Source organism: Coregonus lavaretus (genome assembly GCF_964263955.1).
Source record: "Coregonus lavaretus genome assembly, contig: HAP1_SCAFFOLD_5084, whole genome shotgun sequence".
Lineage (NCBI taxonomy): Eukaryota > Metazoa > Chordata > Actinopteri > Salmoniformes > Salmonidae > Coregonus > Coregonus lavaretus.
Window position 1 is genome coordinate 16,409 of NW_028165376.1, and position 24,075 is coordinate 40,483.

Here is a 24,075-nt window from a genome sequence, read left to right on the forward strand (position 1 = left end):
AAATGTTCCGTATTGACTGACCTTCATGTCTTAAAGTAATGATGGACTGTCGTTTCTCTTTGCTTAGTTGAGCTGTTCTTGTCCATAATATGGACTTGGTCTTTTACCAAATAGGGCTATCTTCTGTATACCGCCCCTACCTTGTCACAACACAACTGATTGGCTCAAACGCATTAAGAAGAAGGAAAGAAATTCCACAAATTAACTTTTAAGAAGGCACACCTGTTAATTGAAATGCATTCCAGGTGACTATCTCATGAAGCTGGTTGAGAGAATGCCAAGTGTGCAAAGCTGTCATCAAGGCAAAGGGTGGCTATTTGAAGAATCCCAAATATAAAATATATTTTGATTTGTTGAACACTTTTTTGGTTACTACATGATTCCATATGTGTTATTTCATAGTTTTGATGTCTTCACTATTATTCTACAATGTAGAACATTGTAAAAATAAAGAAAAACCCTGGAAAGAGTAGGTGTGTCCAAACTTTTGACTGGTAATGTATATATATATATATATACACACATTTGCAAACATTTCTAAAAATCTGTTTTTGCTTTGTCATATTGTGTGTAGCTTGATGAGGGGGGGAAAAAACGATTTAATCCATTTTAGAATAAGGCTGAAATGTAACAAAATGTGGAAAAAGTAAAAGGGTCTGAATACTTTCCGAATATACTGTACCACGGCTAAGGGCTGTATCCAAGCGCACCGCGTTGCTTTGTGCATTAAAAAAAACAGCCCTTAGCCGTGGTATATTGGCCATATACCACACCTCCTCGGGCCTTATTGCTTAAATATAACCTTATTTTAACTCCATTGCTTGTAAACAATGTAATTGTAAATGCTGTGTAGCCTCAAAATATGGTCAGCATCATCCCTCACCTGGACAACACAGACACAAACAACAATATGTTGGGATATAGGGTGATGGTATGTTTCCATGTCTTTCTAAATCATTGAGCTCATAAAAGCACAGAACAGTGCCACCTGCTGATTCTGAATAGCTGTGGATGACATAATATTCTCCTCCCTGGCTTCTACATCATTACACACCAAGGGCCGGTATCTTTATTTATTTTATTCTGCATGTTTGTGAAACTACTGATGTTCAGTGTTCAATAGATGTGTTTTCAAACAGTGAATTCTAGTCTTTATTATAAAAAACGTATTAGTTGTATATCTTATTTTCTGTTTAATGTTCAGTATTGTTTGGTGTGCTTGTGTTTCAGTGTGTTTGAAAGCTTGCACGTGCACCACTGACCTATATTATGAACTGTTAGTGGGGGGACTCTGAATCTTCAGTACCCGTAGATGGATCTAAACACCTCGTGATCTTCAGTACCCGTAGATGGATCTAAACACCTCGTGATCTTCAGTACCCGTAGATGGATCTAAACACCTCGTGATCTTCAGTACCTGTAGATGGATCTAAACACCTCGTGATCTTCAGTACCCGTAGATAGATCTAAACACCTCGTGATCTTCAGTACCCGTAGATGGATCTAAACACCTCGTGATTTTCAGTACCCGTAGATGGATCTAAACACCTCGTGATTTTCAGTACCCGTAGATGGATCTAAACACCTCGTGATCTTCAGTACCCGTAGATGGATCTAAACACCTCGTGATCTTCAGTACCCGTAGATGGATCTAAACACCTCGTGATCTTCAGTACCCGTAGATAGGTTGTGAAATAACGCTGCATTTGAATCATCACAGATTAAAAAGACTTTAGATCGTCCGAGAGAGTAGTTATTAAAGAGTACGTAACAGGGTATTGGTGCAATGTTACGCGGGTTAATTCCAAACTATATCCTTAGTGAAAAACAGAAATCTAAATAATTGCATCCAGTTCTGACATCACATTTCTACATTTTCAGTTTGAACAAATTGCACACTTAATTTTTTCTAAAAGCTTCTTTAATTTCATAATTAGATCACACAGTGGAGCGACTCCTCCATCAGACCAAGGAGATAAGATACATCCCTGACAACACTAAACCATAAAGCCCAATGTGTCAGATTGAGACACAGTGGAGCAGACAGGATAATAACGAATAAACAGCTGAGCTGGCTTTGCCTCTGACCGTCTCTCTCCCACCAGCTTAGAAACAAACAACTTGGATACCGTGCAGTAAGCTTGTGGGCACTTTCACATTCAGCACAGTCAAGCTCTCCCTTGCACGCACGCACTCACACACACACACACACACACACACACAGCAGCTGTTGTTCTTTACTGATGGAATGGGGGTTTGGGGAGTGGTAGAAGGGGTTTGGGGAGTGGTAGAGGGGTGTTGGGGAGCGGATTAAAGGGGGTTAGGGAGCGGTTTTTGGGGGGTTGGGGGTAGAGGGGGTTTGGGGAGCGGTGGGGGTTGGGGAGAGGCAATAGGCCCATGTTCACAGAGTGAGAGGTGTCAGTGTGATCAGTTGATCAGTCAGAGAAATAAAGAGACTTGAAGCCAGAGGAAAAACTGGCCCTGACAGCAGTAGCAGTACTAGATAGTATAGTACTGCAGTACTTTGGCAGTACTAGATAGTATAGTACAGCAGTACTGTAGCAGTACTAGATAGTATAATACTGCAGTACTGTAGCAGTACTAGATAGTATAATACTGCAGTACTGTAGCAGTACTACATAGTATAATACTGCAGTACTGTAGCAGTACTACATAGTATAATACTGCAGTACTGTAACAGTACTAGATAGTAATACTGCAGTACTGTAGCAGTACTAGATAGTTGAACAGCAGTACTGTAACACTAGTCTTCATTTCCCCAGACCAATCTTCTTGGCCTCTGTTTCGTAGATCAACAGCCTCCACATTTTAACTATGAACACCTCTGCCTCCTCGTCCAGAACCTGCAAGTCAATACATCATTCAGTCAGTCAGTTAGTTAGTTAGTCAGTGGTCTTGTCTCTTACATACTTCTATAACTAACTCAAATGTGTAGGACGACATATCATTTTTACATTTCACGTTAGTCATTTAGCGGACGCTCTTATCCAGAGCGACTTACAGTTAAGCGCATTCATCTTAAGATAGCTAGATGAGACCGCCACATCTCAGTCGGAGTAAAGACATTTTTCCTCACTAAAGTAGCTATCAGCACAGTCAGTGCTAGTAGACCAAGCCAGAAGCAGCCTATACATGTTAGCACATGATCAGTAAACTGGTTCAGCCTAGAAGATTGTTCATAGGACCATGTTTAATCATTATCTATGACCCACTCACCATAGCAACATCATCCAAGATCCCCTGCGGTGTGCCGTGAGACATGACCTGAGGAGAGAGAACACAACAAGCTGGTAAAACAGCACACCGTGAAAGACCACAACAGCCTCTACTGCAGAGATGTACCGTTACACGTCACAGCAATAAAACACTGGGTCGGTCCCCAATACAATGACAGCATCCTAGCATCATCTCCAAGGCCAATGAGAAGGGACTGAAAACAACACACACGCTTATGACAAGTCTTAGGTTGTCGTAAGCATTTTAGTCATTTAGCAGAATGCTCTTATCCGGAAGCGACCAAGTCCAACTCACCTTTGAACAAACGAAGTCGACTAGCGTAGCTTCCTCCTCTCCGATGTACTCTATGATCTTCTTGTTGATCCAGGGCCTGATGCGACGCTCCATCAGAGTCTGAGACGGGAAGAACAAGGTTTTCAGACTTTGGTGTGCATTAAAGTGGAGAGACGCAGTACCTCAACATCTACACACAATTTTCTCTACCGGTGCGATTAAAATGGTCAGCCGCGGCGCGCGCAAAACGTAAAGCGATAGCACATCTCCGACAACATTCTCCGGGACAATACCGAAAAGAAGAAAAAAAAAATGTTGCATTCATATGCTCCGAACTCTAATTTACATATAAATGACGTGACTTAGTGGTCCCACGTCTGGAATATAAATCCACACTTCCAAAGCATAGCCAGTGGCAGTTCTACCTTCCCCCGTGTTTTGCTGCCTCTCTCCTACTGGGAAGCTGGTTGACTACCTTCCCCAGTGTTTTGCTGCCTCTCTCCTACTGGGAAGCTTGTTGACTACCTTCCCCAGTGTTTTGCTGCCTCTCTCCTACTGGGAAGCTTGTTGACTACCTTCCCCCGTGTTTTGCTTCCTCTCTCCTACTGGGAAGCTTGTTGACAGGCAGATAAAGACATTGTTGTGTTGTTTACTCCATATCTAGGGAAAGGAGCTCTAGCCTGGGTACCAGTCTGTTTTGTGCCATTATTCCACTTCCTTGCCACTAGTGATGGGGATGGGGGCGGGGGGGGGGATCAATTGGGAGTTGAAATGATAACACAAACAGATCAGGGACCAGGCTAAAAGAACTCATCCTGAATGAGAACCACAGCAGCCTGACCCTTTTAAATCAAGTACATTATGTTGATGTAAATCCCAGTAATCTACCCATAAGACCAGGTCCTACGGGGCCCCTCCACTGCCCCCTCCTCGTCCCCCTTACCGAGTCCACGGCGGTCCAGTCCAGAGGGTAGTTGAACAGATCAGGTCTGGCCGTAGGGATCTTCTCGATGAGACTCCTGATGTGTTTCCGTTTCTCCTCTGTGTTGTGTCCTCCCTGCTCTCCCTCCGCCCCGTCCAGACCCAGGCTCTTGTCCTCCTCACCGTAGTCCAGCGGAACCAGCTTACGTTTACGGGGAGCCTCGTCGGCCTCCTCCTCTCCAAACTTGTTGAAGACGCTGTCGACGTTGGCCAGCTTCTTACGTTTACTCCCAGTGTGGATCTGGTGGTTGGGGCTGGCGCCGGCGCCTGGGGAACGAGAGAGAGAGAAACAATGGTTTATAGTAGGGAAGGAAAGAGAGAGAGAGGGAAGGAGAGAGGGGGAAGGAGAGAGAGAGAGAGAGAGAGAGAGGGAAGGAAGGAGAGAGGGGGAAGGAGAGAGGGGGAAGGAGAGAGAGAGAGAGAGAGGGGGGGAAGGAGAGAGAGGGAAGGAGAGAGAGAGAGAGAGAGAGAGAGAGAGAGAGAGAGAGAGGGAAGGAGAGAGAGAGAGAGAGGGAAGGAGAGAGAGGAATGAGAGAGAGAGAGAGAGAGAGAGAGAGAGAGAGAGAGAGAGAGAGAGAGAGAGAGAGGGAAGGAGAGAGAGAGGGAAGGAGAGAGAGAAAGAGAGAGAGAGAGAGAGAGAGAGAGAGAGAGGGAAGGAGAGAGAGGGAATGAGAGAGAGAGAGAGAGAGAGAGAGAGAGAGAGAGAGAGAGAGAGAGAGAGAGAGAGAGAGAGAGAGAGAGGGAAGGAGAGAGAGAGGGAAGGAGAGAGAGAAAGAGAGAGAGAGAGAGAGAGAGAGGGGAGGAGAGAGAGAGGGAATGGTTTATAGTAGGGAACGAGAGAGATGGAATGAAACAGTGGGTTATAGTGGGGAAGGAGAGAGAGAAACAATGGTTTATAGTTGGGAACAATACTTTTTCCACATTTTGTTGTGTTACAGCCTGAATTTGAAATGAATTCAATTGAGATTTTCTGTCACTGGCCTACACACAATACCCCATAACGTCAAAGTGGAATTATGTTTTTAGAAATGTTTACAAATTAATAAAAAATGAAAAGCTGAAACGTCTTGAGTCAATAAGTATTCAACCCCTTTGTCATGGCAAGCCTAAATAGGTTCAGGAGTAAAAATGTGCTTAACAAGTCACATAAATTGCATGGACTCACTCTGTGTGCAATAATAGTGTTTAACATGATTTTTGAATGACTACCTCATCTCTGTACCCCACACATACAATTATCTGTAAGGTCCCTCAGTCAAGCAGTGAATTTCAAACACAGATTCAACCACAAAGACCAGGGAGGTTTTCCAGTGCCTCGCAAAGGACACCTTCTTTAAAATTAAAATTAAAACAAACATTGAATAACCCTTTGAGCATGGAGAAGTTATTAATTACACTTTGGATGGTGTATCAATATACCCAGCCACTACAAAAATACAGGCATACTTCCTAACTCAGTTGCTGGAGAGGAAGGAAACCGCTGAGGATGGATCAACATCATTGTAGTTACTCCACAATACTAACCTAAATGACAGAGTGAAAAGAAGGAAGCCTGTACAGAATAAAAAATATTCCAAAACATGCACCCTGTTTGCAATACGGCACTAAAGTAAAATTGCAACAAAAAAATCGTATTTTTAAGCATGGTGGTGGCTGCATCATGTTATGGGTATGCTTGTCATCGGCAAGGACTGTGGAGTTTTCTTTGAATAAAAATAAACGGAATAGAGCTAAGCACAGGCAAAAAACATATATTGAATCCATTTTGAATTCAGCCTGTAAAACAACACAATGTGGAATAAGTCAAGGGGTATGAATACTTTCTGAAGGCACTGTATAGAGGGGTTAAAGCAAACATGACTGAAACTTAAGTCGATCTCAGATGGATTGTCTGGGGACAAGTTAACCTCCCCTTTCATGTAAGATAGCGATGACCATCATGCTTTTAGGGAAAGAGGATCATTTTGTACATGTATTAAAACTGCGAGTTTGACCAATTCCAGTCCCCTTGCTTAAGGGCTACGGGGTCCTCCCCGGGATAATTTATATGTAGGACTGAGAAGCTCTGTTCTGGTGACTTTTGAAAAGGCCATTCTACCCCAAAATGAATAAAAATAAAATTATGCCGACACCATCTAAAATATAATTTCCATCTTGGTTAAAATGATGTTAAAGGCCCAATGCAGCAGTTTTTATATCAATATCAAATAATTTAGCTGTTATTGGCAGAGAGGTTTGGAACTCTCTTTGTTATTGGTCTATTAACCAACTTACCGCATGGTGATGTCACCATGGAAAGACGAAACTCCCGCCCATGCTAACCTGCTGAGTAGAGGCTATGAATGACTTCGGCAGCAGCTACTGTAGGTTACACACCACTGACTAAGTTGAGCGCCCGGTTTGAGTTGAGTTGAGCGCCCGGAGGTACGCATAAATTCCCTTCGTCTGAACATCGGAGTATCAGCAACAATCATGACGGAAATCCGTCACAGTGACTGAGAACTTTAACCCCGCATATAGATAGACATACAACACTACTCACCCAGTAGTCCTAACTCACCCAGTAGTCCTAACTCACCCAGTAGTCCTAACTCAACCAGTCCTTACTCACCCAGTAGTCCTAACTCACCCAGTCAGAGTAGTCCTAACTCACCCAGTAGTCCTAACTCACCCAGTCAGAGTAGTCCTAACTCACCCAGTAGTCCTAACTCACCCAGTCAGAGTAGTCCTAACTCACCCAGTAGTCCTAACTCACCCAGTCAGAGTAGTCCTAACTCACCCAGTAGTCCTAACTCACCCAGTCAGAGTAGTCCTAACTCACCCAGTAGTCCTAACTCACCCAGTCAGAGTAGTCCTAACTCACCCAGTCAGAGTAGTCCTAACTCACCCAGTAGTCCTAACTCACCCAGTAGTCCTAACTCACCCAGTAGTCCTAACTCACCCAGTAGTCCTAACTCACCCAGTAGTCCTAACTCACCCAGTAGTCCTAACTCACCCAGTCAGAGTAGTCCTAACTCACCCAGTCAGAGTAGTCCTAACTCACCCAGTCAGAGTAGTCCTACTCACCCAGTAGTCCTAACTCACCCAGTAGTCCTAACTCACCCAGTAGTCCTAACTCACCCAGTAGTCCTAACTCACCCAGTCAGAGTAGTCCTAACTCACCCAGTCAGAGTAGTTCTAACTCACCCAGTCAGAGTAGTCCTAACTCACCCAGTAGTCCTAACTCACCCAGTCAGAGTAGTCCTAACTCACCCAGTAGAACTCACCAGTCAGAGTAGTCCTAACTCACCAGTAGTCCCTAACTCACCCAGTCAGAGTAGTCCTAACTCACCCAGTCAGAGTAGTCCTAACTCACCAGTCAGAGTAGTCCTAACTCACCCAGTCAGAGTAGTTCCTAACTCACCCAGTCAGAGTAGTCCTAACTCACCCAGTCAGAGTAGTCCTAACTCACCCAGTCAGAGTAGTCCTAACTCACCCAGTCAGAGTAGTCCTAACTCACCCAGTAGTCCTAACTCACCCAGTCAGAGTAGTCCTAACTCACCCAGTCAGAGTAGTCCCTAACTCACCCAGTAGTCCTAACTCACCCAGTCAGAGTAGTCCTAACTCACCCAGTAGAGTCCTAACTCACCCAGTCAGAGTAGTCCTAACTCACCCAGTCAGAGTAGTCCTAACTCACCCAGTCAGAGTAGTCCTAACTCACCCAGTCAGAGTAGTCCTAACTCAACCAGTCAGAGTAGTCCTAACTCACCCAGTCAGAGTAGTCCTAACTCACCCAGTCAGAGTAGTCCTAACTCAACCAGTCAGAGTAGTCCTAACTCACCCAGGTCAGAGTAGTCCTAACTCACCCAGTCAGAGTAGTCCTAACTCAACCAGTCAGAGTAGTCCTAACTCACCCAGTCAGAGTAGTCCTAACTCGCCCAGTCAGAGTAGTCCTAACTCACCCAGTCAGAGTAGTCCTAACTCACCCAGTAGTCCTAACTCACCCAGTCAGAGTAGTCCTAACTCACCCAGTCAGAGTAGTCCTAACTCACCCAGTCAGAGTAGTCCTAACTCACCCAGTAGTCCTAACTCACCCAGTCAGAGTAGTCCTAACTCACCCAGTAGTCCTAACTCACCCAGTCAGAGTAGTCCTAACTCACCCAGTCAGAGTAGTCCTAACTCACCCAGTCAGAGTAGTCCTAACTCACCCAGTCAGAGTAGTCCTAACTCACCCAGTCAGAGTAGTCCTAACTCACCCAGTCAGAGTAGTCCTAACTCACCCAGTTTGAGGCTGAGGCCTATCTTGGGCCGGTGTTCATCTGTGGGCTGGGCTTCTGGAGAGTTCTCATGAGGGATGATGATGCCACATGGAGACTCGTTGCCAGGGGAGTTGGGCGTGGCGCCGACGCTGCCCGACGACACCGAGGGGGCCGACGTGATTGGCCGCAGCGTGGGCTTGAGGTGTGGGTGTGTCCTGGCGTCTGACGAGTCCTCCCCATCACGATCGTCAAGCTCCTCTCCATCCTCCACGTCATCGTCTGATTGGGACTGAGGGTGCTCGGGAGGAGGTCTGTCTGCACCTCCTCCACCTCCTCCTCTCCTGTCCCTGTGGTGCTCCCTCTCCCGGTGCTCCCTCTCCCTGTGTGGTTTCTCCTGCTGCACCTCCTCCTCTGGCTCTGGCTTCACTGGGGGCTGCCGCCTCCGCTCTGCCTCCTCCTCCATCTTGGTTTCAAATCAAATGACAATTTATTTAAAGTCTCAACACACTTTACAAATGAAAATAAAGAAAAAACAAACTAAATGTAATGACAGGAACAATGCACACTGATCAACATTTCTCATTTCTGTTACTGTGCCAGAGTTAACCAGCTGGCAGATTTTAATCTGTAGTACAGGAGGTACACAAGACAGACAGGAAGTACACAAGACACACAGGAGGTACACAAGACAGACAGGAAGTACACAAGACAGACAGGAGGTACACGAGACAGGAAGTACACAAGACAGACAGGAGGTACACAAGACAGACAGGAGGTACACGAGACAGGAAGTACACGAGACAGACAGGAGGTACACGAGACAGGAAGTACACAAGACAGAACGCAGGGTTGGGTTTTCCTTGCAAAACATATTGTTACGATGTGCCCTTCTGAACACGACCTTGGTCATAGGAGAGCTCCACACTGCTCCACAACAACCAGCCAGCCAGCCAGCCAGCCAGCCAGACAGACAGACATACCCTCTGCAGCTCGGCCTCAGGGTCTGGGTGTCCCTCAGCTAACAGTCTCTGTCTGATCTGATCATGCTCCTCCTTCTCCCTCTTCCTGTCTCTCTCATCCAGATCTGTCTCCTTCTCACGGTCTCTCAGGCGCTTCTGTAACGCACTACCCCTGGAGAGAGAGACAGAGAGAGAGAGAGGAGAGAGACAGAGACAGAGACAGAGACAGAGAGAGAGAGAGAGACAGAGAGACAGAGAGACAGAGAGAGAGAGAGAGAGAGAGACAGAGAGAGAGAGAGAGAGAGAGAGAGAGAGAGACAGAGAGACAGAGAGACAGAGAGACAGAGAGACAGAGAGACAGAGAGAGAGAGAGAGAGACAGAGAGAGAGAGAGACAGAGAGAGAGTAAGCTATCTCTCTGTGTAAACGGTGTCATCTCACCTGTAGTATTTTGAGTCATCTCTCTGTGTAAACGGTGTCATCTCACCTGTAGTATTTTGAGTCATCTCTCTGTGTAAACGGTGTCATCTCACCTGTAGTATTTTGAGTCATCTCTGTCGTCGTCATAGTCCTCCAGGAACTCTTTCAGACGCTTGCCTTCTTTTGTCTGGAGGAAGAACTCAGGATTACATACTAACTCAATGTATCCACACATCACAGATTTAGACAGAATCAGAGGCCAGGACAAGTCAACTGATTACATACTCCTTGTATGTGGCAGTACAGATTCACAGAATCAGAGAGCATGTATTCTTATAGAAGGCATATATAGAATCAGAGAGCATGTATTCTTATAGAAGGCATATATAGAATCAGAGAGCATGTATTCTTATAGAAGGCATATATAGAATCAGAGAGCATGTATTCTTATAGAAGGCATATATAGAATCAGAGAGCATGTATTCTTATAGAAGGCATATATAGAATCAGAGAGCATGTATTCATCTTTATGACCATCTCATGGCGTCTCTCCTGCTCTCTCTGGTTCTCTTTGTCGTAGTCCCGAGCCTTCTTCCTCTCTCTGATCTCCCAGTTCTTCAGACGCTGAAAGAAATGGAGCAACAACATCTGTTATACACACAGCTGGAATGCTGTTTCAACCAATCAACATCCAGGAATCCAAACAAACGGTAATTTGCATATATACATAGACAGGTCTTGTACTGAGTTCTCTCAAGGCAGAGCCAGTATGAACACAGTGGTTCTCTCCCAAACGGCACCCTATTCCCTATACAGTGCACCAGGGCCCATAGCGCTCTGGTCTAAAGTAGTGCACTATATAGGGAATAGGGTGCCATTTGAGACGTAACCCTAAGTGCCTTATGCCTGAGGGAACGAGACATCAGAAAGAGTTCAGACTGGCTGTGTTCCGCGCCGTTCCGCGCTACGACAGCATATTGCAGCGGGAAAAGCATAATTAGCAGGAAGCAGTTAGCAAGGCAATATTACAGTGTATTTCTGCAACTTAACGGCGTGGCGTTCTTGCGTAGGGTATAAATTCGGCCCAAGCCTCGTCAACGTGGGACGACGTGTCTAACTCACTTCCTGGTAGGCAGCCTCCTTGTCCCTCATCTTCCTCTCCTGTTTCCTACGTTCGTACGCCTCCTCCTGGTCCTCCTCACGGTCGTGCTGTTTCTCATCACGGCTCCGTTCTCTACAGGAAGAGACACACAGAGAGACGTGACTTTAAAACACTCACCACTTCTACAGCTGACCAGATGTCTGTATTCAGCCTGGAACCTGGATCTGGGTTCAGGCTGTTTCAATGTTAACCTCATACCAACCTGGATCTGGGTTCAGGCTGTTTCAGTGTTAACCTCATACCAACCTGGATCTGGGTTCAGGCTGTTTCAGTGTTAACCTCATACCAACCTGGATCTGGGTTCAGGCTGTTTCAGTGTTAACCTCATACCAACCTGGATCTGGGTTCAGGCTGTTTCAGTGTTAACCTCATACCAACCTGGATCTGGGTTCAGGCTGTTTCTGTGTTAACCTCATACCAACCTGGATCTGGGTTCAGGCTGTTTCAGTGTTAACCTCATACCAACCTGGATCTGGGTTCAGGCTGTTTCAGTGTTAACCTCATACCAACCTGGATCTGGGTTCAGGCTGTTTCAGTGTTAACCTCATACCAACCTGGATCTGGGTTCAGGCTGTTTCAGTGTTAACCTCATACCAACCTGGATCTGGGTTCAGGCTGTTTCAGTGTTAACCTCATACCAACCTGGATCTGGGTTCAGGCTGTTTCAGTGTTAACCTCATACCAACCTGGATCTGGGTTCAGGCTGTTTCAGTGTTAACCTCATACCAACCTGGATCTGGGTTCAGGCTGTTTCAGTGTTAACCTCATACCAACCTGGATCTGGGATCAGGCTGTTTCAGTGTTAACCTCATACCAACCTGGATCTGGGTTCAGGCTGTTTCAGTGTTAACCTCATACCAACCTGGATCTGGGTTCAGGCTGTTTCAGTGTTAACCTCATACCAACCTGGATCTGGGTTCAGGCTGTTTCAGTGTTAACCTCATACCTACCTGGATCAGGGTTCAGGCTGTTTCAGTGTTAACCTCATACCAACCTGGATCTGGGTTCAGGCTGTTTCAGTGTTAACCTCATACCAACCTGGATCTGGGTTCAGGCTGTTTCAGTGTTAACCTCATACCAACCTGATTCTGGGTTCAGGCTGTTTCAGTGTTAACCTCATACCAACCTGGATCTGGGTTCAGGCTGTTTCAGTGTTAACCTCATACCAACCTGGATCTGGGTTCAGGCTGTTTCAGTGTTAACCTCATACCAACCTGGATCTGGGTTCAGGCTGTTTCAGTGTTAACCTCATACCAACCTGGATCAGGGTTCAGGCTGTTTCAGTGTTAACCTCATACCAACCTGGATCTGGGATCAGGCTGTTTCAGTGTTAACCTCATACCAACCTGGATCTGGGTTCAGGCTGTTTCAGTGTTAACCTCATACCAACCTGGATCTGGGTTCAGGCTGTTTCAGTGTTAACCTCATACCAACCTGGATCTGGGTTCAGGCTGTTTCAGTGTTAACCTCATACCAACCTGGATCTGGGTTCAGGCTGTTTCAGTGTTAACCTCATACCAACCTGGATCTGGGTTCAGGCTGTTTCAGTGTTAACCTCATACCAACCTGGATCTGGGTTCAGGCTGTTTCAGTGTTAACCTCATACCAACCTGGATCTGGGTTCAGGCTGTTTCAGTGTTAACCTCATACCTACCTGGATCAGGGTTCAGGCTGTTTCAGTGTTAACCTCATACCAACCTGGATCTGGGTTCAGGCTGTTTCAGTGTTAACCTCATACCAACCTGGATCTGGGTTCAGGCTGTTTCAGTGTTAACCTCATACCAACCTGGATCTGGGTTCAGGCTGTTTCAGTGTTAACCTCATACCAACCTGGATCAGGCTGTTTCAGTGTTAACCTCATACCAACCTGGATCTGGGTTCAGGCTGTTTCAGTGTTAACCTCATACCAACCTGGATCTGGGTTCAGGCTGTTTCAGTGTTAACCTCATACCAACCTGGATCTGGGTTCAGGCTGTTTCAGTGTTAACCTCATACCAACCTGGATCTGGGTTCAGGCTGTTTCAGTGTTAACCTCATACCAACCTGGATCTGGGTTCAGGCTGTTTCAGTGTTAACCTCATACCAACCTGGATCTGGGTTCAGGCTGTTTCAGTGTTAACCTCATACCAACCTGGATCTGGGTTCAGGCTGTTTCAGTGTTAACCTCATACCAACCTGGATCTGGGTTCAGACTGTTTCAGTGTTAACCTCATACCAACCTGGATCAGGGTTCAGGCTGTTTCAGTGTTAACCTCATACCAACCTGGATCTGGGTTCAGGCTGTTTCAGAGTTAACCTCATACCAACCTGTATCTGGGTTCAGGCTGTTTCAGTGTTAACCTCATACCAACCTGGATCTGGGTTCAGGCTGTTTCAGAGTTAACCTCATACCAACCTGTATCTGGGTTCAGGCTGTTTCAGTGTTAACCTCATACCAACCTGGATCTGGGTTCAGGCTGTTTCAGTGTTAACCTCATACCAACCTGGATCTGGGTTCAGGCTGTTTCAGTGTTAACCTCATACCAACCTGGATCTGGGTTCAGGCTGTTTCAGTGTTAACCTCATACCAACCTGGATCTGGGTTCAGACTGTTTCAGTGTTAACCTCATACCAACCTGGATCTGGGTTCAGGCTGTTTCAGTGTTAACCTCATACCAACCTGGATCTGGGTTCAGGCTGTTTCAGAGTTAACCTCATACCAACCTGGATCTGGGTTCAGGCTGTTTCAGTGTTAACCTCATACCAACCTGGATCTGGGTTCAGGCTGTTTCAGTGTTAACCTCATACCAACCTGGATCTGGGTTCAGGCTGTTTCAGAGTTAACCTCATACCAACCTGGATCTGGGTTCAGGCTGTTTCAGTGTTAACCTCATACCAACCTGGATCAGGCTGTTTCAGAGTTAACCTCATACCAACCTGGATCTCGGTTCAGGCTGTTTCAGAGTTAACCTCATACCAACCTGGATCAGGCTGTTTCAGTGTTAACCTCATACCAACCTGGATCTGGGTTCAGGCTGTTTCAGTGTTAACCTCATACCAACCTGGATCTGGGTTCAGGCTGTTTCAGAGTTAACCTCATACCAACCTGGATCTGGGTTCAGGCTGTTTCAGAGTTAACCTCATACCAACCTGGATCAGGCTGTTTCAGAGTTAACCTCATACCAACCTGGATCAGGCTGTTTCAGAGTTAACCTCATACCAACCTGGATCAGGCTGTTTCAGTGTTAACCTCATACCAACCTGGATCAGGCTGTTTCAGAGTTAACCTCATACCAACCTGGATCAGGCTGTTTCAGAGTTAACCTCATACCAACCTGGATCAGGCTGTTTCAGTGTTAACCTCATACCAACCTGGATCAGGCTGTTTCAGAGTTAACCTCATACCAACCTGGATCAGGCTGTTTCAGTGTTAACCTCATACCAACCTGGTTCAGGCTGTTTCAGAGTTAACCTCATACCAACCTGGATCAGGCTGTTTCAGTGTTAACCTCATACCAACCTGGATCTGGGTTCAGGCTGTTTCAGTGTTATCCTCATACCAACCTGGATCAGGCTGTTTCAGTGTTAACCTCATACCAACCTGGATCAGGCTGTTTCAGTGTTAACCTCATACCAACCTGGATCAGGCTGTTTCAGTGTTAACCTCATACCAACCTGGATCAGGCTGTTTCAGTGTTAACCTCATACCAACCTGGTTCAGGCTGTTTCAGAGTTAACCTCATACCAACCTGGATCTACTGCGGTCTTTGCTGACTTCTCGACTCCGCTCCTTCACGCGTTCCCTCTCTCCTCGTTCCCTCTCTCCTCGTTCCCTCTCTCCTCGTTCCCTCTCTCCTCGTTCCCGCTCTCCTCGTTCCCTCTCTCCTCGTTCCCTCTCTCCTCGTTCCCTCTCTCCCCTCTCCCTTTCTCTCTCCTTCGTCCGGTCACGTTCCCGATCGATCCGGTCCCGGTCTCTGTCCCGCTCTCTCTCCTTGTTGTTGTCGTTTCTTTCCAGCTCCTTCTCTCTCTCCTTCTCCCTCTCGCGGTCCCGGCGCTCCCTCTCTCTCTCCCTCTCCTTGTCCCTCTCCCTCCTGTCCTTGTCGATCTCCTGGCGTTCCTGCTCTTTCTTTCCCTTCTCCTCCTCCAGTTTCTACAGGAAGTAGAGGAGTACCCTGTGTTATCACTCTGCTGCTGTATTCACCAGACAACACGGTTTCTACAGGAAGATGATGAGTACCCTGTGTTATCACTCTGCTGCTGTATTCACCAGACAACACGGTTTCTACAGGAAGATGATGAGTACCCCGTGTTATCACTCTGCTGCTGTATTCACCAGACAACACGGTTTCTACAGGAAGTAGAGGAGTACCCCGTGTTATCACTCTGCTGCTGTATTCACCAGACAACACAGTTTCTACAGGAAGATGATGAGCACCCTGTGTTATCACTCTGCTGCTGTATTCACCAGACAACACGGTTTCTACAGGAAGATGAGTACCCTGTGTTATCACTCTGCTGCTGTATTCACCAGACAACACAGTTTCTACAGGAAGATGATGAGTACCCTGTGTTATCACTCTGCTGCTGTATTCACCAGACAACACGGTTTCTACAGGAAGTAGAGGAGTACCCTGTGTTATCACTCTGCTGCTGTATTCACCAGACAACACGGTTTCTACAGGAAGATGATGAGTACCCTGTGTTATCACTCTGCTGCTGTATTCACCAGACAACACGGTTTCTACAGGAAGATGATGAGTACCCTGTGTTATCACTCTGCTGCTGTATTCACCAGACAACACGGTTTCTACAGGAAGATGAGTACCCTGTGTTATCACTCTGCTGCTGTATTCACCAGACAACACAGTTTCTACAGGAAGATGATGAGTACCCTGTGTTATCACTCTGCTGCTGTATTCACCAGACAACACGGTTTCTACAGGAAGATGATGAGTACCCTGTGTTATCACTCTGCTGCTGTATTCACCAGACAACACAGTTTCTACAGGAAGATGATGAGTACCCTGTGTTATCACTCTGCTGCTGTATTCACCAGACAACACAGTTTCTACAGGAAGATGAGTACCCTGTGTTTTCACTCTGCTGCTGTATTCACCAGACAACACAGTTTCTACAGGAAGATGATGAGTACCCCGTGTTATCACTCTGCTGCTGTATTCACCAGACAACACGGTTTCTACAGGAAGATGATGAGTACCCTGTGTTATCACTCTGCTGCTGTATTCACCAGACAACACGGTTTCTACATGAAGATGATGAGTACCCTGTGTTATCACTCTGCTGCTGTATTCACCAGACAACACAGTTTCTACAGGAAGATGATGAGTACCCTGTGTTATCACTCTGCTGCTGTATTCACCAGACAACACGGTTTCTACAGGAAGATGATGAGTACCCTGTGTTATCACTCTGCTGCTGTATTCACCAGACAACACAGTTTCTACAGGAAGATGATGAGTACCCTGTGTTATCACTCTGCTGCTGTATTCACCAAACAACACAGTTTCTACAGGAAGATGATGAGTACCCTGTGTTATCACTCTGCTGCTGTATTCACCAGACAACACGGTTTCTACAGGAAGATGATGAGTACCCTGTGTTATCACTCTGCTGCTGTATTCACCAGACAACACGGTTTCTACAGGAAGATGATGAGTACCCTGTGTTATCACTCTGCTGCTGTATTCACCAGACAACACGGTTTCTACAGGAAGATGATGAGTACCCCGTGTTATCACTCTGCTGCTGTATTCACCAGACAACACGGTTTCTACAGGAAGATGATGAGTACCCTGTGTTATCACTCTGCTGCTGTATTCACCAGACAACACGGTTTCTACAGGAAGTAGATGAGTACCCAATGTTATCACTCTGCTGCTGTATTCACCAGACAACACGGTTTCTACAGGAAGTAGAGGAGTACCCTGTGTTATCACTCTGCTGCTGTATTCACCAGACAACACGGTTTCTACAGGAAGATGATGAGTCCCCTGCGTTATCACTCTGCTGCTGTATTCACCAGACAACACGGTTTCTACAGGAAGATGATGAGTACCCTGTGTTATCACTCTGCTGCTGTATTCACCAGACAACACAGTTTCTACAGGAAGATGATGAGTCCCCTGCGTTATCACTCTGCTGCTGTATTCACCAGACAACACGGTTTCTACAGGAAGATGATGAGTACCCTGTGTTATCACTCTGCTGCTGTATTCACCAGACAACACAGTTTCTACAGGAAGATGATGAGTACCCTGTGTTATCACTCTGCTGCTGTATTCACCAGACAACACGGTTTCTACAGGAAGATGATGAGTACCCTGTGTTATCACTCTGCTGCTGTATTCACCAGACAACACAGTTTCTACAGGAAGATGATGAGTACCCTGTGTTATCACTCTGCTGCTGTATTCACCAGACAACACAGTTTCTACAGGAAGATGATGAGTACCCTGTGTTATCACTCTGCTGCTGTATTCACCAGACAACACGGTTTCTACAGGAAGATGATGAGTACCCTGTGTTATCACTCTGCTGCTGTATTCACCAGACAACACGGTTTCTACAGGAAGATGATGAGTACCCTGTGTTATCACTCTGCTGCTGTATTCACCAGACAACACGGTTTCTACAGGAAGTAGATGAGTACCCTGTGTTATCACTCTGCTGCTGTATTCACCAGACAACACGGTTTCTACAGGAAGATGATGAGTACCCTGTGTTATCACTCTGCTGCTGTATTCACCAGACAACACGGTTTCTACAGGAAGATGATGAGTCCCCTGCGTTATCACTCTGCTGCTGTATTCACCAGACAACACGGTCAACACAGCAGTGAGAACAAGCTACTTTTACACGTCTGCCAACATGCAGAGAAACAATACTGGATAAACAGTAGTAAGACATGAGGTAACTAGTGGTTAACAGTCCCTCTCGCTGCTCTGAGACTCCTTGCCTCTGGGGGGCCATCAGAGGAGAAGGGGTGCCATGGCCCCATGGGTAACAGAAGGGCCCCATGGGTAACAGAAGGCCCCATGGTTAACAGAAGGGCCCCATGGGTAACAGAAGGGCCCCAAGGGGAACAGAAGGGCCCATGGTTAACCGAAGGGCCCCATGGTTAACAGAAAACAGAAGGGCCCCATGGTTAACAGAAGGGCCCCATGGGTAACAGAAGGGCCCATGGGTAACAGAAGGCCCCATGGGTAACAGAAGGCCCCATGGGTAACAGAAGGGCCCATGGGTAACAGAAGGGCCCATGGGTAACAGAAGGGCCCATGGGTAACAGAAGGGCCCATGGGTAACAGAAGGGCCCCATGGGTAACAGAAGGGCCCCATGGGTAACAGAAGGGCCCATGGGTAACAGAAGGGCCCATGGGTAACAGAAGGGCCCATGGGTAACAGAAGGCCCCATGGGTAACAGAAGGGCCCCATGGGTAACAGAAGGGCCCCATGGGTAACAGAACGGCCCCATGGGTAACAGAACGGCCCCATGGGTAACAGAAGGGCCCCATGGGTAACAGAAGGGCCCCATGGGTAACAGAAGGGCCCCATGGGTAACAGAACGGCCCCATGGGTAACAGAACGGCCCCATGGGTAACAGAACGGCCCCATGGGTAACAGAAGGGCCCCATGGGTAACAGAAGGGCCCCATGGGTAACAGAACGGCCCCATGGGTAACAGAAGGGCCCCATGGGTAACAGAAGGGCCCCATGGGTAACAGAACGGCCCCATGGGTAACAGAAGGGCCCATGGGTAACAGAACAGCCCAATTGGGGAGCAGAACGGCCTCAGAGTCACTGTCTGATGATTCCTTAAAGGGTTCAGCTCAGGTTTGGGTAGAAGTATTATTATTATTATTTAGATAGATACTACTCTCTATTATACTATCATTATTGGTTAGATACAGTGGGGAGAACAAGTATTTGATACACTGCCGATTTTGCAGGTTTTCCTACTTACAAAACATGTAGAGGTCTGTCATTTTTATCATAGGTACACTTCAACTGTGAGAGACGGAATCTAAAACAAAAATCCAGAAAATCACATTGTATGATTTTAAAGTAACTAATTTGCATTTTATTGCATGACATAAGTATTTGATACATCAGAAAAGCAGAACTTAATATTTGGTACAGAAACCTTTGTTTGCAATTACAGAGATCATACGTTTCCTGTAGGTCTTGACCAGGTTTGCACACACTGGAGCAGGGATTTTGGCCCACTCCTCCATACAGACCTTCTCCAGATCCTTCAGGTTTCGGGGCTGTCGCTGGGCAATACGGACTTTCAGCTCCCTCCAAAGATTTTCTATTGGGTTCAGGTCTGGAGACTGGCTAGGCCACTCCAGGACCTTGAGATGCTACTTACGGAGCCACTCCTTAGTTGCCCTGGCTGTGTGTTTCGGGTCGTTGTCATGCTGGAAGACCCAGCCACGACCCATCTTCAATGCTCTTACTGAGGGAAGGAGGTTGTTGGCCAAGATCTCGCGATACATGGCCCCATCCATCCTCCCCTCAATACGGTGCAGTCGTATGTCCCCTTTGCAGAAAAGCATCCCCAAAGAATGATGTTTCCACCTCCATGCTTCACGGTTGGGATGGTGTTCTTGTGGTTGTACTCATCCTTCTTCTTCCTCCAAACACGGCGAGTGGAGTTTAGACCAAAAAGCTCTATTTTTGTCTCATCAGACCACATGACCTTCTCCCATTCCTCCTCTGGATCATCCAGATGGTCATTGGCAAACTTCAGACGGGCCTGGACATGCGCTGGCTTGAGCAGGGGGACCTTGCGTGCGCTGCAGGATTTTAATCCATGACGGCGTAGTGTGTTACTAATGGTTTTCTTTGAGACTGTGGTCCCAGCTCTCTTCAGGTCATTGACCAGGTCCTGCCGTGTAGTTCTGGGCTGATCCCTCACCTTCCTCATGATCATTGATGCCCCACGAGGTGAGATCTTGCATGGAGCCCCAGACCGAGGGTGATTGACCGTCATCTTGCACTTCTTCCATTTTCTAATAATTGCACCAACAGTTGTTGCCTTCTCACCAAGCTGCTTGCCTATTGTCCTGTAGCCCATCCCAGCCTTGTACAGGTCTACAATTTTATCCCTGATGTCCTTACACAGCTCTCTGGTCTTGGCCATTGTGGAGAGGTTGGAGTCTGTTTGATTGAGTGTGTGGACAGGTGTCTTTTATACAGGTAACGAGTTCAAACAGGTGCAGTTAATACATGTAATGAGTGGAGAACAGGAGGGCTTCTTAAAGAAAAACTAACAGGTCTGTGAGAGCCAGAATTCTTACTGGTTGGTAGGTGATCAAATACTTATGTCATGCAATAAAATGCAAATTAATTACTGAAAAATCATAGAATGTTTACAGACCTCTACATGCTTTGTAAGTAGGAAAACCTGCAAAATCAGCAGTGTATCAAATACTTGTTCTCCTCACTGTAGATACTACTAACTATTATAATATTATTATTAGGTAGATAGTAGGATATATCTACCTATTAATAATAATATTATAATAGTTAGTAGGATCTAACTATTATAATAATATTATTGGGTAGATAGATACAACTAACTATACTGAACAAAAATATAAACGCAACATGTAAAGTGTTGGTCCCATGTTTCATGAGCTGAAATAAAAGATCCCAGAAATGTTCTATAAGCACATAAAGATGTGCACAAATGTTTTAAATCCGTTAGTGAGCATGTCTCCTTAGCCAAGATAATCCATCCACCTGACAGGTGTGGCATATCAAGAAGCTGATTAAAACAGCATGATCATTACACAGGTGGACCTTGTACTGGGGACAATTAGGCCTCACTCCCCCCTATCTGAGATACCTACTACAGCCCTCATCCTCCACATACAACACCCGTTCTGCCAGTCACATTCTGTTAAAGGTCCCCAAAGCACACACATCCCTGAGTCGCTCCTCTTTTCAGTTCGCTGCAGCTAGCGACTGGAACGAGCTGCAAAGAAAACTCTCAAACTGGACCATTTTATCTTAATCTCTTCATTCAAAGACTCAATCATGGACACTCTTACTGACAGTTGTGGCTGCTTCGCTTGATGTAATAATAATAATAATAATAATAATATGCCATTTAGCAGACGCTTTGATGTATTGTTGTCTCTACCTTCTTGCCCTTTGTGCTGCTGTCTGTGCCCAATAATGTTTGCACCATGTTTTGTTTTGCTACCATGTTGTTGTCATGTGGTGTTGCTACCATGCTGTGTTGTCATGTGTTGCTGCCATGCTATGTTGTTGTCTTAGGTCTCTCTTTATGTAGTGTTGTGGTGTCTCTCTTTATGTAGTGTCTCTCTTTATGTAGTGTTGTGGTGTCTCTCTTGTCGTGACGTGTGTTTTGTCCTATATTTTTAATCCCAGCCCCGCAGGCCTTTTGGCAGGCCGTCATTGTAAATAAGAATTTGTTCTTAACTGACAATAATAATAATATTAATAATAATAAATGGCCTCTCTAAAATGTGCGGTTTTGTCACGTGACACAATGCAACAGATGTCTAAAGTTTTGCGGGAGCGTTCAATTGGCATGCTGACTGCAGGAATGTCCACCAGAGCTGTTGCCAGAGAATTGAATGTTCATTTCTCTACCATAAGCCGCCTCCAATGTCATCTTAGAGAATTTGGCAGTACGTCCAACCGGCCTCACAACCGCAGACCAAAAGTAACCACGCCAGCCCAGGACCTCCACATTCGGCTTCTTCACCAGCGGGATCGTCTGAGACCAGCCACCCGGACAGCTGATGAAACTGAGGAGTATTTCTGTCCGTAATAAAGACATGTGAAATCCATAGATTAGGGCCTAATGAATTTATTTCAATTGACTGATTTCCTTATATGAACTGTAACTCAGTAAAATCGTTGAAATTGTTGCATGTTGCGTTTATATTTTTGTTCAGCTTATTATAATATTATTAGATACATACTACTATTATAACATCATTAGTATTATTAGGTAGATAGATAGAACTACTATAATAGTATTATTAGGTAGATAGACACAAAGCCATAGTCTTTTTCGACTACCATAAAAATACTTTTGGACAAGTCAACATTTTTCTTCAGGAAAATTACCCCTTCTAGTTTATGAATGTGCTTTGCTATCGTAAAAAAAAAAAAAAATGTGTCAATAAACTAAATTGAACTCACTGACAATGGCCAATCTCATTATTAGATGTAAAAAGATTATTCAGTGAAATGACTACGTTTGTTCCGACGTGTGAACTAAGCTCACATGTCCTGTCCTCTGCTCTGCTATCTCCGTGTGTGAGGTCATTATAGAACACGGAGACTGCGCTCCGATGATGTAATATCCTGTTGTTACCGTAGCAGCAGCACAGCTCTTGGCCACTGTTGTTGTTGGTCACAGCTGTAGAGTTCACAGCAGCGACAACAGAATCAGTGTCCATTTAGGAACTCACAGGCGAAAAACTACAGAGGAACTCGCACTTTATAATGATTTTATCCTTGCTTTTTTTTTTCTCTCTTTACAGCGGGGTCATTGTTTTTTTTTGAAAGGTGCTTTAAATCAAAATGTAGTATTACATGAATTTATTCCGATTGTTTGATGTTTCTGTGTGCAAATCGATAGTTACATGTCGGGATATTATTTTTGACGATATACCGTATCGTTTTGACTATATCACAATATTATTTTTTGCGCTAGTTGGCTGTACCAAAACTCCAGTATTTTTCATCCTATAGCTTGTACTCCAAATTCTTTTTTAAAAAATTGTTTATTTCCTTGACTTGATCAAAACCAATTTTCTCACGCTCTCTGTCGTCTCTCTGCAGCAGACATAGTCAGCAATTTGTTTGGAACATCAAATCACAGTATCGAATCGCAAATACATATAGAATCGCAATACCTATCGTATCAGCACCTAAGTATCGTGATAATATCGTATATGTTTGGAACATCGAATCGCAATAAAAAATCACAGTGTTGAATCGTACAGGCACCTTAATATCGTATTGTGATTGTCCCTGGCAATTCCCAGCCCTAGTGGAAGCTCTGCGCTGTATGAGAGACCCTCCTAAGTGAATAACAATTAGGAACCATGTTTTTCATACATAGTCCTGTGGCCCTTTGAGGCAGTGCCAGAAATCGGAGACCAGAGACCCTCTGACTATAGGCTTGTGTCCAATCCTCAAAAAGGGCTTTAGTTCTTGAGATACCCCGAGGTAGAACAAAGCACAACCATGTTTTTCCCATATTGCTAAGGTCTCCCATCAAAATATTTTACTGCAAAAGATGGTTAAATTGATAGATATTGTGACGCACCCACTTATGTTAACTTATGTTATGTTAATGTTAACTTCACTTTTTTTTGTAGCTGTTCAATCAAATCGAGCTTTATTTATACAGCACATTTCTGACATGGAATGCAACGCAATGTGCTTTACAGGAAAAAAAACGTTTAAAAAAAAAAATGAAAATAAAATCTGAAATATTTACTACAAACACAAGATCAAAACAAAAGAATGACAAACTGAACGACTAAAAAGCCTCCTGAGGAAAAGCAAAGCTAAAAAGATGTTTTAAGATCTCTTTTAAATATGTCCAGTTTCAGCCCCCATCAGGTTCTCAGGCTATTCCAGAGGCTGGGGGCATAGTAACTAAAGGCTGCCTCTCCATGCCTCTTGGTCCAGTTTCAGCCCCCCTCAGGTTCTCTGGCTGTTCCAGAGGCTGGGGGCATAGTAACTAAAGGCTGCCTCTCCATACCTCTTGGTCCTGGGTTTGGGGTAGTTAAA

The 24,075-nt window shown here is 45.5% G+C and overlaps 1 protein-coding gene across 1 annotated transcript; it reads right to left on the minus strand.

Annotated features, from left to right (window-relative positions):
• Positions 1-1,909: 1,909 nt before the first annotated feature.
• On the minus strand, positions 1,910-21,937 carry LOC311115924 (RNA-binding protein 25-like). The gene is made up of 11 exons (XM_084191046.1): positions 21,913-21,937; positions 15,019-15,419; positions 11,251-11,362; positions 10,663-10,752; positions 10,242-10,315; positions 9,731-9,881; positions 8,772-9,213; positions 4,475-4,779; positions 3,553-3,651; positions 3,238-3,285; positions 1,910-2,864 (listed from the first exon to the last, which is right to left on the minus strand). Exons 1-11 carry the CDS (start codon positions 21,913-21,915, stop codon positions 2,772-2,774), a joined length of 1,818 nt encoding a protein of 605 aa, XP_084047172.1. The 5' UTR covers positions 21,916-21,937; the 3' UTR covers positions 1,910-2,771.
• Between the last annotated feature and the right edge of the window lie 2,138 nt (positions 21,938-24,075).

Bases quoted from the DNA above. Each gene is read 5' to 3' on its own strand.
- LOC311115924 (XM_084191046.1), bottom strand. The intron at 10,753-11,250 runs GTGAGTTAGACA...CATTTCTTTCAG, and splicing joins AGGAGGCTGCCTACCAGGAA to CGTCTGAAGAACTGGGAGAT. The intron at 9,214-9,730 runs GTATGTCTGTCT...TTTGAAACCAAG, and splicing joins CTGAGGCCGAGCTGCAGAGG to ATGGAGGAGGAGGCAGAGCG.